The 14,739-nt window shown below is 34.5% G+C and overlaps 1 protein-coding gene across 2 annotated transcripts in view; it reads right to left on the minus strand.

Annotated features, from left to right (window-relative positions):
• Nucleotides 1-14,739, minus strand: part of Wdr49 (WD repeat domain 49) — a 179,625-nt gene that overhangs the window by 104,427 nt on the left and 60,459 nt on the right. For both annotated transcript variants that reach the window (XM_087186476.1, XM_021253888.2), the window contains 2 exons: nucleotides 13,600-13,773; nucleotides 12,197-12,371 (listed from right to left, as the gene is read on the minus strand). In XM_087186476.1, the coding sequence (XP_087042602.1) occupies nucleotides 12,197-12,371; nucleotides 13,600-13,773 (349 nt within the window). The remainder of the gene's footprint in view (nucleotides 1-12,196; nucleotides 12,372-13,599; nucleotides 13,774-14,739) is intronic.

Consider the following 14,739-nt stretch of genomic DNA (forward strand, 5'->3'; position numbering starts at 1 on the left):
CTAATGAAAAGATTCATGAGAGCATTGGATTGCTTTCTCATATTTTTACCCCAACATGGTTCATACTCATAATGCATCATTATCAGAAATGTTCACCCAATAAAATATGAGCTTTTACTTTAGAAACATGAAATTGAGCACTGACTGCCCTTTGCTCTAGATTATCTTTTCAAAGATACTTGTTTAGCAATTAGCTTTGGATTGTAGAAATAGTGTTTCCTGAATAATAAAAATAGTATCATCCTCTAAAATAGAAGGAGACATGCATTGTTCAGGCATTTCCAAATTATTGGCTTGCCTGGGTCACATTATGTAAAAAGGAATTGTCTTGGACTACATATAAAATACATAATATAGTGAATGTATAAAAGTAACAAAATTTCCTCTTTTAAAATGTTTCTTATTATAACATTTTTTAAAACGGCAAGCACACTGCAGAAACAGATTGGACAGCTTGCAAGAATCAGATTTCTAAAGTTTGGGGCTCCTTTCTTGTAATGTGATACATTACATGCTCCTGGCATTCATCTGGGCCCATCTTTGCTGCCTTTATGCAGTTTTGGCTAGGGGAACTGAAACAAATGCACCAATACTTAGACTTCTTGTCTACTAGAAATAATAAGGTACCTTATCTGGCATATCTTTGGGGTTTTTTATTTCTCACTTGTAGGGAGCAGTACCATATTTTTATTGCTGGTTGTACTGAAAATGGTAAGCTAAGATGTTGACAGCTAACTTGAAGGCAGCATAAAATCTTAGACCCTTCACAGTTCCAAACAGGAATTGTTATGGCCAGATATTTGTATCCTTCCAAACTCATATGCAGAAATCCCCAGTCTTCAAAGAGATGCAGTTAGGAAGTAATTCCTTTGGAAGAGGCATTTAGGTCATCAGGGCAAATTCCTCATAAACAGGATTAGTGTCCTCATAATAGTGGTCTAAGGGAGCCTGTTTGCTCTTCCACTATGTGAGAACAAAGCTATGTACGAATGAGGAAGTGACCCTCATCAGACGCTACATCAGCCAATAACTTAATCTTGGACTTTTCAGCCTCCAGGACTGTACAAATAAAATTCTGTTGCTTATAAGCCACCTAATCCATAATACAGTATTGTTATAGTAACTTGAACAAACTAATACAAGAACTTTTACTCAAAGTATTTTCAACTTTGCAAAAGTACCCCTCATTAAAGAGTTAAATAGAACATCCAGTTTTGTTATTTCGGTAAAGGAATTTATATCTGCATATATGTATGTGTATATGTGTAGTCCATTTATGCATACAAATATGCATGTACACATATGTGCATATATAAATATATATAAATAAATTCAAAATAATTACTAAAGGCAAAGAAATTCTGAGAAGCAGACTGGTGCAACCACTCTGGAAATCAGTATGGAGATACCTCAAAGAACTAGGGCTAGAGGTCCCATTTGACCTAGCTATTCCCCTGGTGGAATATTCCCAAAAGAATTAAATATAATTCCCAAAAGAATTAAAAGAATCATGCCGGGGATTTAGCTCAGTGGTTCCAGCGCCTGCCTCGAAAGTGCAAGGTCCCAAGTTTGAACCCCGGTACCAAAAAAAAAAAAAAGGGACTGACTTTGGGGCCAGGGATTTAGCTCAGTGGTTCTGCCTCCTGCCCCACAAGTGCAAGGGCCCGAGCTCGATCCCCGGTACCAAAAAAAAAAAAAAAAAAAAAGAATCATACCACAGCGATATACGTGCACCCATGTTTATAGCGGCAGAGTTTGTAATAGCTAAAGCTTGGAAACAGTCCAAATGCCCATCAACTGGAAACTGGATAAAGAAGATGTGTTTTTTTAATAAAATAGAGTACTACTCAACCATAAAGAATGAGAAACTACAGAAATTTAGAGCTAAATGGATGCATATTGAGGCCATACTCAAGTGAAGTAAATAGGACACACATGTGTAAATACTGAATAGTTTCTCTGGAGTGAGAAACTGAAAGTGTAAATAAGGATTAAAATTATTAAAATGAATAATTGATCATTTGAAATAGGAAAAGGTCCAAAGGTGTAGGGGTGGTGGGAGGGGAAGGGGAAAGGAAAAATTATGAGAAAAGAAAAAAAATGGAAATGAAATCTATGTAAATGGGGAAGGGTGGAGGGGTGAAGGGCGCATAGGTAATGGGAAAAAAATAAGAACCAAGATACATCACGTAAAGGTACAAGCACCCAATGATAAATGTAAACGTATTGTATACCTAAAATGTACCAATAAAAGAATTTTAAAAAAAGGAAATTTGGAGAAGCAGAAGGGCTCAATATATTACTTTTTCTTTGACCTATTCTAAAAACTAGGAATTATTCATTAAAGAGCTGATACTGACATGTGAATAGCTTAATTTAACCCTACTTCATGTTTATCTTCCTAGGAAATAAATGGCTTAACATGATTAATTTATAACCAAATTAATTAAATTGACATTATTCAGTGTGTCATCTACAGATACCCTCTCTCAAAATATGGCATCCAATCTTGAAAGATTTATTGAGTACCTACTCTCTGCCTTGCGCTATGACAGGCCATACTCAAAGAGAATAGATACAGCCTAGGCCTTAATTGTATAACTCCATGGCTGCAAAAAAGACAGGTAGATCAACAGTTAGAGAATATCTTAGCATATACCAAAGTGCTAAAGAAAACTCAAATTTGTAATAGAAATCAGAAAAAGAAAGAAATCAGTGCAGATTTCAGATTTTTGAAAATATTAAATGACAAAAAGATAGCATTGCAAGAAACAGGAGGTCATGACAAAACATTTGTATGGGAAATAAAAGGTAAACTCTAGAATTTCAAGATGAAAGAGAACTCACCTACTTCTGACATTACAAATGAAGAAATCAACTCACCCACAGAGTTCAATGAACTGGCCAAGGTTTGTGACTGTTATCAAACTCAGATCTGAGTCCTGAGATTAACTCTGAGTTTAGTGTAGTTTAATGTTAAACATCCAACATAAACCAAAGTTTAGTACATTATTATTTAGCAGAGCCAGAGAACAAATTCAAAACATAAGGCCAGATCCTGTGACAACCAGAACAGGGCTCCTCAAATTTTAACATGCACATAAATCACCTGGAGATCACTGTTAAAAGGCAGATTTTTCATTCCATAAACCTGAGATTTGGCAGTTCTCACACATTTCCAAGGTGTTGCTGATGATAATCCCTGAAGGCCACACTTAAGTAAGAAGGCACTGGACTGCATTCCACAGAGTATTGACACTATGTACACACTACCAAAGTTATCGTCGGCACTTCTTAAAATTTGGGAAACCGAACACTCCTTTGGCAATCTGATGAAAGCTGCAGATTTTAAATCTTCTCCACCACCATTTATAAAGCCCAAGTGTAGCAGAGCTGAAGAATTTAGGTGATAAACCTTTGGGAATAAGAGAAATTTGGACTGGGAAAAAAATCTCCTGTTTTTTCCAAGGGCTTCTGGAAGTTTCTATTAGTAATAGTCAAGGCCCACTTTAGGTTCCTCTTTTAGCTTTTACTTTCTCAGTGTGAAAGAGTTTATCTGTCCTTTGACCCTGTGATCCCTTTAATGACAGAAAAGAATTTCTTCTAGAAAAAAAAGAAGAGCTTCGATGTAGATGAGATTTCAGAAAAGCAACCCAGGCAAAGCTGCCTCACAGGGCATGAAATACACAAAATAATTCACTGTGAAGTGTACCATAGAACACAAAAGGACTGCCAAAGGGCAAAATAGTTTATTTTCCCAATCTGACTAGAATTTGAGTGGATGATATGTTTCTTGTTCTCCCTCCATTCTGCAATGTCTCCTTGACATATGGATTACTTTTATAATTATGAAGATGATTTATTGAATTCCTCCAATGTGCCAGACAGCATGCCTGGAGCTCTTGTAATAATCTTCAGTGAGTAAATTACCCCATGTTCACTGATGAGTAGAGATTCTGAAATCCAATTTGCCCAAGGGTCTGCAGCTAATTGCAGGTGAAGATGAGATTGAACCCAGTCCTGTCTGGCTGTGAGCTCTCCTTTCACGTACTGTCATATGCTCCTCATCTACTAAGCCACACCACCATGTGAATTCCAGCACCAGATCTCAGTTTTTTCTATTACCAACCACTTAACTGTCCTGTTCATCCAGACCAAGCCTCCACTTCATCTTTCCTTTCCTGATATCTTCCCTTTTTTCTTCCCAATTATCCCCATAGGAACTATATTCTCATGGCCTCCTTGTTCTCTCTTTATCCTACTCTTTCATTTACTATCTTCCCTTCTTGGAAAGGAAAGAAAGAAAGGAAGGATGGAGGAATGGAGGGATGGAGGGAGGGTGGGCCCAGGAAATAGTGAGTTCCTATAAAAGGGAGTGCTTTGAACTTCATTAAGGAGAAATCAATATCAGAGGCATAAGGACCATAAGTGATCACTCATTATACCACTATCACTGTACTGAGATACCAATAAGTATAAACCTGATAGCATGTGTTCCCATTCAGAAAGCAGCTTCGCTGACAATATCCTTTTTGTTTACAGAAAATATTAATTTAAGGGTCATTATAATTTAACACTCAATGACTCAATATTGTCAGAACTAAAGTATACACCATAATATTATAATTACATCTTCAAATTCATGGAAATTCCATAAATAATTATAGTACAACCAAAATAAAATATTTCTACCCAGGAAATTACTTTGTCATGTATTCCTCCATTATTCCCAACTAACATCTATGATTTTGAGTGATAAAGACATCACAAAGTGCATTTGGCCCTGATATGCAGAGTATTGTTTGAAGATTTGAATCTGCAAGTTAACAAGGGACATTTATTACACACTGGAGGCTCAACAATTGACACTTTATTTCTAAACCAAGTTATGACTTGTTCTTGATTAAATTATAGAACACTAGAATTCCTGAGGATGCTTGAATAAAGGGGGAGAAAAAAGCCATTTCCTTAAAAATCAAATTATTTGAAAATAAAAATATTTTCCTCATTTCTTGGGATGAGCTAAGGAAATGATAGGTCATAATAGAAAAGTTTTAAAACATCAAGTTAGGCACTGGGATGGTCTGGTAAAATAAATTGTTTTTAATATTCTCAGTGAGTTTAGAGGTTAAAAGAAGAAAACAGGGGCCAGGGATTTAGCTCAGTGGTACTGGGACCTGCCTCACAAGCACAAGGCCCTGAATTGGATCCCTGGTACCAAAAAAAGAAAAAAAAGAAGAAGAAGAAAATATTTTTAAATTACTTTATGTAACATTTTTAAAGGGAAAAAGACAACTTGTCTGATTCTTGTCGCTGTGTGTGCTGTCAAAATGACTTTGTATAATAGTAATTAGTCAATGTGGAAAAATGATTCAAAAATGAAAAATGATACTTAAAAACTAAGTCATACTATTAAGTGCACTTCGAGTAGGACAGAATAGGTATCTCTGTAACATTCGCCAACAGATAGTCTGTGTTAGGGGAGAAAACTGGGCCATTTTTAATTAGGAATTCTTACTATCATTTTTTTTTTCTGGCTTTGGCTTTATGAACCATGTGATTTAGAACGACACCTTATTTTGAACTTTCTTTGATGTGCTCTTGTTTCAGGGACTTTGAATTTGGAATCCCAGTCTCTGAGACCACCATGGGTCTCTGTATAGTCTGAGCGGCCAGGATTTCAAAGAGGAAAAACAAGAAAGAATAACTGTATCCATTTTATCTTTCAAAATGCATTTTAAAATAAAAAAATCCAGCATAGCTAATTGTATTTAAAAACAATAGTGTGATCAATTTATGACTTTTCAAAATACTAAGTGGGCCCTTGTTCATGTTAGATACAAGTCTTCCCTTTCATCGTGCTATGGAACAAGCTGCAAGAAAAGATCCTTTCTTCAAGCACAGGCCTTCAATTCACAGCTGATTTCAATTGCTTCAAACACAGCAAGGCACAGGCAGGAAAGGCAGTGTGGTCTAGCTTCTCAGTGGTGTAGTCCCATTTTGCCTGAAGGACTGATTTAGATGCAGCAAAGTGGAGCAACACACAAGCAAGACACTAGATCTGGCTTCTATTCTAAACTTGGTCCCTGTCAATTATGAAAATTCCCTAAGGAAACACAACCTCATGGTTGTATTTCAGATTCTCTGGCACCCACTCCATTAATTAGTGCAGCAATTAGTGATTTTGTTATCAATTCAAGCTGTTCTCTATTTTCTTCTACCCCTGGTCAAGCAAACATCAGAAAATACCTTTCAACATTTAAAAAAATGAGTTTGGTTTTGTCAATTTTGCGTTTAATCTTTCAAATAACTATATTCCTGGGCTATGGCTTCCAATGATATTAGAAGACAATTATTAAAAGGAAAATCCTCTGACACTCAAGATATTTTTGTCTCACTATTATTGCCCCAAATCTCTCCATGAACTTTACAAGCATTTGAGAATGCAATTATTTTTCTATTAAAATACCACACAGAACCACTCAGGCAGGATGAAAACATATTCTCCCTCAAATTTTTAGGGAGAACATTATCTTAGAGCAGTATGCTAGCACTCCTATGTCTGAAACTGAGTTGATGTTTCATTGTTGTTGTTTTGGTTTGATTTTGTTTTTTTTTTTTACATTTCAGTTTTAGAGATATTGTATCTTTAGCTTTGGTAAAAATTTATGACCATACCTTTTCAAGTATTTCTTTTTTTCCTCAATCCCCTCCTCAGAGAGAAGAAAATCACCAAAAATATTTCTCGAAGCATTATAAGAATATCACTTCATGTTGCTAGGGGTGAAAATAGTATCAAATTAAAGCAACCACTGATTGCTTGCTCCTGACAGAATAAGCCTTAGAGATCAATGAACAGAAGTCATGATCTCCATAACTCCACTGTGCTATATTTGACTCCTTTCTTCCTTTCCTTCTCCTTCATTTCACTCTTCCTCTATCCTCCTCATACTGAAATAACTGAGTCTCAAATAACAAAAATTCATATTTACACTTCAAATTTCCATGGCCGAATCTAAGTCCTCATTCATTGTTTGACACTGTAAAAGGTCCTGCTTTTAGGGGTACTTGAGCTTCAAACTTAAGCCTTGAAAGAACAGAGAATCTGGTACAGCTCTCTCACTTCCTTATACTTATCACTTCCTTTACTCTTTTAGTCTTTTCTATTTATTTTTTTTTTTATTTAATTTTTGTTGTTGTTGTTCCGGGGATCGAACTCCGGTCCTTGCGCTTGCGCAGCAGGCGATGAAACCACTGAGCTAAATCCCCAGCCCTAGTCTTTTCTTTGTAAGTGATTTCTTTATTTCCTTCAATATCCATTCTTATAGTGTTGAACTAAACATGATTTTAACAGGTTTTTCTTCCCCTTTCTATTTTCTTTTCACAATAAATAGCCCCCACTTTTATAAGAAACTGAATTCTACAAATATGAAGCATAATTTCTATAAGTGCTTTTTCTTTGAAAATATTTCTTAATAACGTTCACTCAAGAATTTAAACCTCAATTGCAAATCAGCTTTTTTCACAATCAAAAAAATAGAGTCCCATAAAAGAAATAAATAGGATTATTAAACAGAAACAAATAAAATATCTTGAAAAGAAAAAAGGAAAGAGGAATATTACTGCAACGTAACTCACATAAGCTTCACAATTTTGGCATCTCTCAATGTCAAAATGTGGTCCAATTTCTTAGGATCAATTTGATGTACTGCCAATTATTTTCAACAAGATATTTCTTCACTCCAGCATCCTTTGGCAAATAAGTTGCCTACTATTCCCTACAATAATTATCACAGACTTATACCACATAATATGCCATACATATGGAGGTTTGGTTTTACTGACTGGTTGCTAGGTTTTGAGCGCTTCAAAGTTCATGATAATAAATATAAATCTTGAAGTAATTATTTTAAAAATCTTTTTAGTCAGCATATTAAAAGATAAATTTATTAGGATTGGTCTAGACATCAGAATCAATTGAACTATATCAATGCTTAGAACTATGCCTGTTACATTGTAATTACTTAAAAAATTTTGTCTGATGAACATCACTTAGAAGCTCCTACAGTTACAAGAAAGGATGGTTAATGGCCAGGGATTTAGCTTAGTGGTTCTGCCACCTGCCTTGCAAGCGCAAGGGCCCGAGTTCAATCCCCAGTACCAAAAAAAAAAGAAAGGATGGTTAAAGTGACTAGATCTCAAAAAGGAAAGTAAGTTATCAACAATACTTACTGCAAACTTACTATTTAAAGAGCATTGTGCTCGATTGCTTCCTCTAATCATAATGAAATAATAAGAACTAAATTTAATCTCTAGAAAACTGGGTAAATATTGGTAGCAATATTTTCAGAACTTGAAAATAGGCAGTGAAAAACTGTGAGCCATGGGATAAGAGAAACAAATGAAGCTAGCCTTATAATCACCCCCAGGTTTCTTAGAAGAAATTTCCAAACTTATGTATAGACAGAAGGAAGCCACACAGTCTAACAACCTCCTGAGTTTAGTAGATGAGGACTGAAGTTTACAAAAGAATGAAGAGTTACAAGTTGTGGAGCAGAGGTCTGGAAAGCCGGGTAACTGGATTCCTCACAAAAAGGGAGATGGAGAAGACAGAACAATAAAATGAAAAGTTTCCAAAAAACCAGAAACTAAGGATCCACATATTCAAGAGTCTCAGCATGAACACACACACACACACACACACACACACACACACACACGCACATCAAGAAAAACTGAGGCATATCATAATTAAATTCCTTGAAATAAGTAATTAAGAGAAAGCATTACAAAGTCTTCTATTATGCATTATGTCATCATGGACACTAAGGAAAATAAAAGGCATATTGCCACCACCAAGAAGGATGCTTTGATTGATGTTTAAATGTCAATGTAACTTGCATGTGATAAATTCAAATTTCCTTCTTGGGTTAGGAGGGTAATGAGGGCAAGACCCAAACTCTAACTGAGTATAGAAATCAGTAGTACTGGCTCACAGTCTGAGCAGCATCTGAAAGCAAGATTTTAAAAAAAGAATCTAGGAGCAAAGCCAAAACTGAGAACCACATGCAAATAATGCCATGAAGAATTTGCTCAAATTAGATGAATGAAGAAGCAAACTAAGGCAGTTAATAGGAGGTGAAATGGCAAAAGGTGAGAAGCTCCAGGCTCAATGCTAGCAAGAAAGGTCCTTTGGTGGCAGGATCTGGAGAACCAAAGGGAAAACAATCCTCTAGAAGTGATCAAAGTTGAAACGATGAGCTGGGAAGAGCCTGAGCATTAGACTTAGCATAGATGGAAATCTATGACCTGCAAATACAGATTTCCCTACTAGAAAAGTAAAATTTCTGTAAAATTTTCTAAGAGTGCTTATTATTCCACATCTTCAGACCTCAACTCCTGAAGATTCTGGCTGCATAAGGTTGCTTATTCCTATTGTTGCTTTATCATTTCTATCTTTGCATGAACAAAAACTTTCTAAGTGCTGAGAGTGGATTTTCAGTGGTGGCATGTGTGAGGTCTTAGGTTCAGTCCCCAACACCACACACACACACACAGACACACACACACACACACAAAATAGAAAATAACAAACTTTATGACTAGCCAGACTCACTTCACTTTTTCTCCAACTTATGCATAACAGAACTACCAACTAAACCTTTCCTAAATGCAGTTCACATCAGATTTAAGTTTCTTCAGAGATTTTCAATGCTTCACTCTTTCATTGTATCAAATATGAAGTTGGCCAAGGTCTTCCAACATGTGTCCTCGTTTGAGCTCCTCACTATCATTTCTTCAATGCTTAGTTTGATCTATTCATGTTCACCTTTCTTCTGCCATAATTATGCCTTTGCCATGTTCTTTGTCTTCTCTCTTTTTCCTCTTTTTCTTTCCATTTATCTATTCTTCAAATGCCATCACACAACCTTCAAGTTTTACCTTATGGCTTTTCTGGCTTAAGAACTACTATAGAAATTAAAAACTTATTTAATGGCTTAGTTAATTTTCAGTTCCATGTAAAATGTTCTCATAAATTCCTTTATGTTAATCTTTAATTCTCTTTCAAATGTATGTTTTTCAAGAGTTGTGCCTATAATAAATATTTCCTCTACAGTTTCAACTGCCTAAGATTCAGGGTGGGGGGTATCGAATTCAGAACCTCGCACTTGCCAGGCAGGCACTAAGCCACTGAACTATATCCCCGGCCCTAAGATGGTTTTAAAACATGTTAAATATCAAGAAATAATTGTTGATTGTCACATAAAGTCCACAATTCACATAAACTGGATAATATTCTTCTAACTATATATTTACATATATATTTCACTTAGTTTTTCAATATAATTACAATGCATTTTTATTCTGAAAGCAAATAAATGTGAAATCCAAAAAGACAATAAAAATCTCTAACAATATATGCAATTATATACAAAATGCATATATTTTTCTGTAGTCAATTCCTAATGTGCAGTGATTTAGAGGCCAGACTCTCAAGTAGGATTACATAGGTCATAAGGGAGAATTCTTGCTTATTAAACTATGTTCCCATATTCTTTGTCAGTAGATGAGGGAATCAAAGATCAGAATGATGGAGACGTGATGAGTAACAAATTCACAGTGACCTAGAAAACAAATTTGCCCTGCAACCTAAGAGACAAATGCTCATTGGCAGGTTACTCATTGGCAGTAGGGTTGGGTTTTGAGAGGATTAAATGAAATTGAAGCAGGGTCTAAACAAAAGATCTTTTAATTTTCTTCCTGAGAATGAAGAAGGTATTTAGATGTTATCCATCTTCCGAAAAAAACAATCTCAATTTTAAAGCTTACATGTTATATCCTCAGTCTTTTTGAAGAGATCATTCTACAGGATATTTCTTTTTGTTTTTCATACTAATTTCAGATCATGGAACTAAAATAATACACTCTTCCTCAGAGAACCCACTAAAAGTAGATTTTAAGAATTATTATTTTATTATTATCATTATTATTATTACTATTATTTAGACTTTGGTTTGTATATCAAAATACATTTTGCCAAAGCAGCTGCAATAGCTTTGCTCTGTTCACTTCTAGTACTTTGATTTTTATTTAAGTGCTATGAAAATTTAACACATTATTTTGTGCTTGTCACACATAGTGGATGACTAAAAACCATCATCTTTTGTTTATCCCTCACTTGATATCATGCTAAAATTAAAGGATGGATAAAATGTAGCAAACACATGATGTGCTTATGTTAAAGAAAAATGCTAAAGGTATATAATTCCTCATATAGGAACCATTATGGGCATACTAGAGAATTATTCCACCTTTTTGAAACCCAAAGACAGTAGAACTACCATAAAATCTAACAGTAGAATCCGTTTGATTCTCTTTTTCCAACTCTATTTTAAAAAGATCAACACAATTAATTTCTTTAAACCTCAGTAAAGTCAATAAAACTGTTGATTTCCCACCTTTTTCGATGGAAATCCTTAAAGTGGCAATTTGGAAATGAGAAAGCTATGATAGTATTTTAGTATCTGGACCATTACAGTAGAGCAGATATTGTTCATTTAGGTCTTCAATCACCAGATAAAAATACTGTAGATTTAAAGTATATTATGAAATGAATTAACTAATTGGTGACAAAGTTTTAAGTAATTTCTGGTATTCTACAGATTCTGATTTGTAATATACCTATCAGAGAATTGTTGCTCAACTGCTTCACATGACCAAGTAGTCATTATATCAAAAAAAAAAGGAAGAAAATGAAAAAAAAAAAGAAGAAAAGAAATTTAAGACAATTCCGTTTTGAAAACAAAGTAATATAGTTCTCATACAATGTGGAGAAAACAAAGAAGTGAGTTTGGGGAAACTTCTTACATTCTTTTATTAAGCACCCCTGAATGTGACTATGTGACATTAGTTAGAATCAGAGTGGGACTAAAACTAAGTGGACTGATTCTGTGACAATTTTCTTCCTTCTCTTGAGATTTCTTGAGTTCACAGTTCACCTGAATTAATTATATAAAAGACAAATTTTAGAAAGAAAGAAAAGAAATAGTTCCTGCCAGTGTTCAGGGATAGCAGAACTCAGATCAAAACCTCCAGAGAACCAACTATTGGTTTCTAGACTTCAATGTTCTATGTGAAATATTTTCATCAAAGAATATAAATGTAGAAGTGAAAGTTGACTTTTCAGATTCAGTACCTTGCCTCACCCAATCTCCATGATGAAGCTTGTGTTCTAATACATGGCAACATCTGTGACATCCAGAAAGCAGTTCTTCCCAGTTAATGGTCATAGTGGCTTCTTCATCTTCCCATGTACTAACAGGCTTTTCAAACAGGGAAATCAAAGCTGCTGTGAAAACAATTGCTCGAACCTTGAAAGAGTCATTGAGTGAAAGTCAAATATAGACAAGATAATTGTTGCAAGAAGATTTTATATTGTTAAAGATTGATAAGGAATAGATAGTGTATTAATAAGAATTCCTTCAGTATTATTTAGAGGATACAAGAATACGGACAAGGTTGGTTAAGCAACTCATTATCACTTTTTTTGATCTGGCATGTAAAACATTATTGTGTTTTTTTAAGCAAAATGTTTATTGGTGCATTTTAGATATACGTAATGGTAACACTCATCCCCCATCATAGGGAATTTGCACCTGTATATGGTATCCCGCCTCTTCTTTTTTTCCTCTCCCCACTCCCTTCAATCCCCCATCCCCTCTCTATATGCAAAAGCTTTGTTTCCATTTTTTCCTTCTATTTTTACTTTTTTTCTTGTCCTTTCCTTCCTTTCTCCTTCCCTTCCCTCCTTTGTTCTCCTTCCCATTTGAACATTTTCTTCCCATTTCCCAATATCTGTTATACATTTTAGTCCTTATTTCCACTTTCGGTTTCTCACACCAGAGAAACAATGTGGTATTTAAACATATGTGTCTGATTTACTTCACTTAAGAATATAATCACTTCTTTTTAAGATACACTTATGATTAAAAACAGACTGAAAAGCTTTCACAATTATGGAATACAGCTGTTCAAATTAAGCTACTTCAGAGGTCTCTGGCATATCTCATTAAGTATAATTTTTCACATGTTGAATGGAATTTGATAGAAACAGAGAAATCAATGTATCAAATGTCTGAGCTTTAGTGTCACTCTCTCTAATGGATCCATCTCTTTGTTATATGATACAGGAAATTAGTATTTCCTAGTTGGATGATACTGAGAATCCCAAAATCTTACAAATGGAGATCAGAACAGATAATTTGAAAGACTTATGGGAGATAAGCTAAGACATTTAATTTTAAATATTTATTAATATTGAGATCAGATAGATTAAGTATCCTATGATGTAAAGCTAGCAAGATTTTCTGAATAAGAAAAAATATGACTATCCAGAGACAAAAAAAAATACAATGAAGATTTGTTTCTCTAAGTCAGAAGAGAAACTGTAATCTAATCCAAGTCTTCCATCTATGTGTGACCTTATCCACTATAAAGTAGTCCAATTAGGAGGTCATACTCATGGCATTTTAATTTCTGTCTTGACATACAGTTCAATAATTAAATCTATAATGTTCAATCTTTTCTTCCCTCACTTACCTTTCCAGCTGTATCTCCTAAGGAAAGAATTGATTCATTGGCATCAAGAGGATTGTACCAATAATCCATACAAATTGGTGTTCCTTTCAGGCCTTGGAGTTTGTATTGACAAGGAAATTCTTCAGACAGCAGATCATAGAAACAAATCTCTTTGCTTGTAAATGTCACCGCTATCTAAAGTAGTAGAATAGAAAGTCGGAAAATATTCCTCGTGAATTTAGTGAAATCAATATGCAAAGCAGACATGCAAATGTAATTGTCAAATCAGACATCGTTCCCTGAGGGGCTTTAACAGTTTTACAGAAGTATAGCATGGTGGCACAAATGTACTTCAGTCTAACATTGAACTCTACCCAAAAGAAACTTTTCTCATTAAAAGCATTTGAACATCCTTTCTTCTCTGTTTCTACTCTACACAGCCACGAATATCCTCCATCCATGGGAGGCAAGAAAGAACACTAATCATATAGGGAAAATAAAGACACAGAAAGCTACAGCATCAAACATCACACCAGACACTTTATTAACCATGTTTTATGAAGCAAGCAGGGATTTTTCACAGAAATGAATTGATAAAAACTGTGTAAGTAGTCTTATTATAAGTTATACAAAATACCCTAAAGGCTGTTTTTAAAAGAGTAAATGATCAAACAACATAAAAATCAGTCAGTGGAAATTCTCCCTGTGGGAGCCACACTATTGGATTTATTAGACAAAGTCTTTAATTCAGCTATCAGAAATACGTTCAAAGGACTAAAGAAATAGTGCCAAAACAGCTAAGTGAAAGTATAAGAATGATGTCTAACTAAAGAAAATATAAAATAAGTAAACACGTATAAATCATTAAAGAAGAATTCTGTTGATCTCTGTTTTTAAATGAAATATTTAATAAATGTAGATTTAGATGACAAGGTAAGATTTACATTTGCATTTTTTCTAACAGAACCCCAAAATATATGGACCAAAAACTGAAAGAATTGAAGAAAAATTTGACATTTCAGTAATAATAGTATCCTATTTTTAATATGGATAGAAACACTAGGCTGAAGATCAACATTTTAAAACAAATAGATATAGACTAACAAGTATCTATTGAACACATCCTACAATATAGCAAAATATACATTCTCCTCAAGAGCA

The sequence above is a fragment of the Heterocephalus glaber genome, unplaced genomic scaffold, assembly GCF_053883595.1.
Source record: "Heterocephalus glaber isolate CG9 unplaced genomic scaffold, H.glaber_assembly_v1.0 deba00001504, whole genome shotgun sequence".
Taxonomy (NCBI): domain Eukaryota; kingdom Metazoa; phylum Chordata; class Mammalia; order Rodentia; family Bathyergidae; genus Heterocephalus; species Heterocephalus glaber.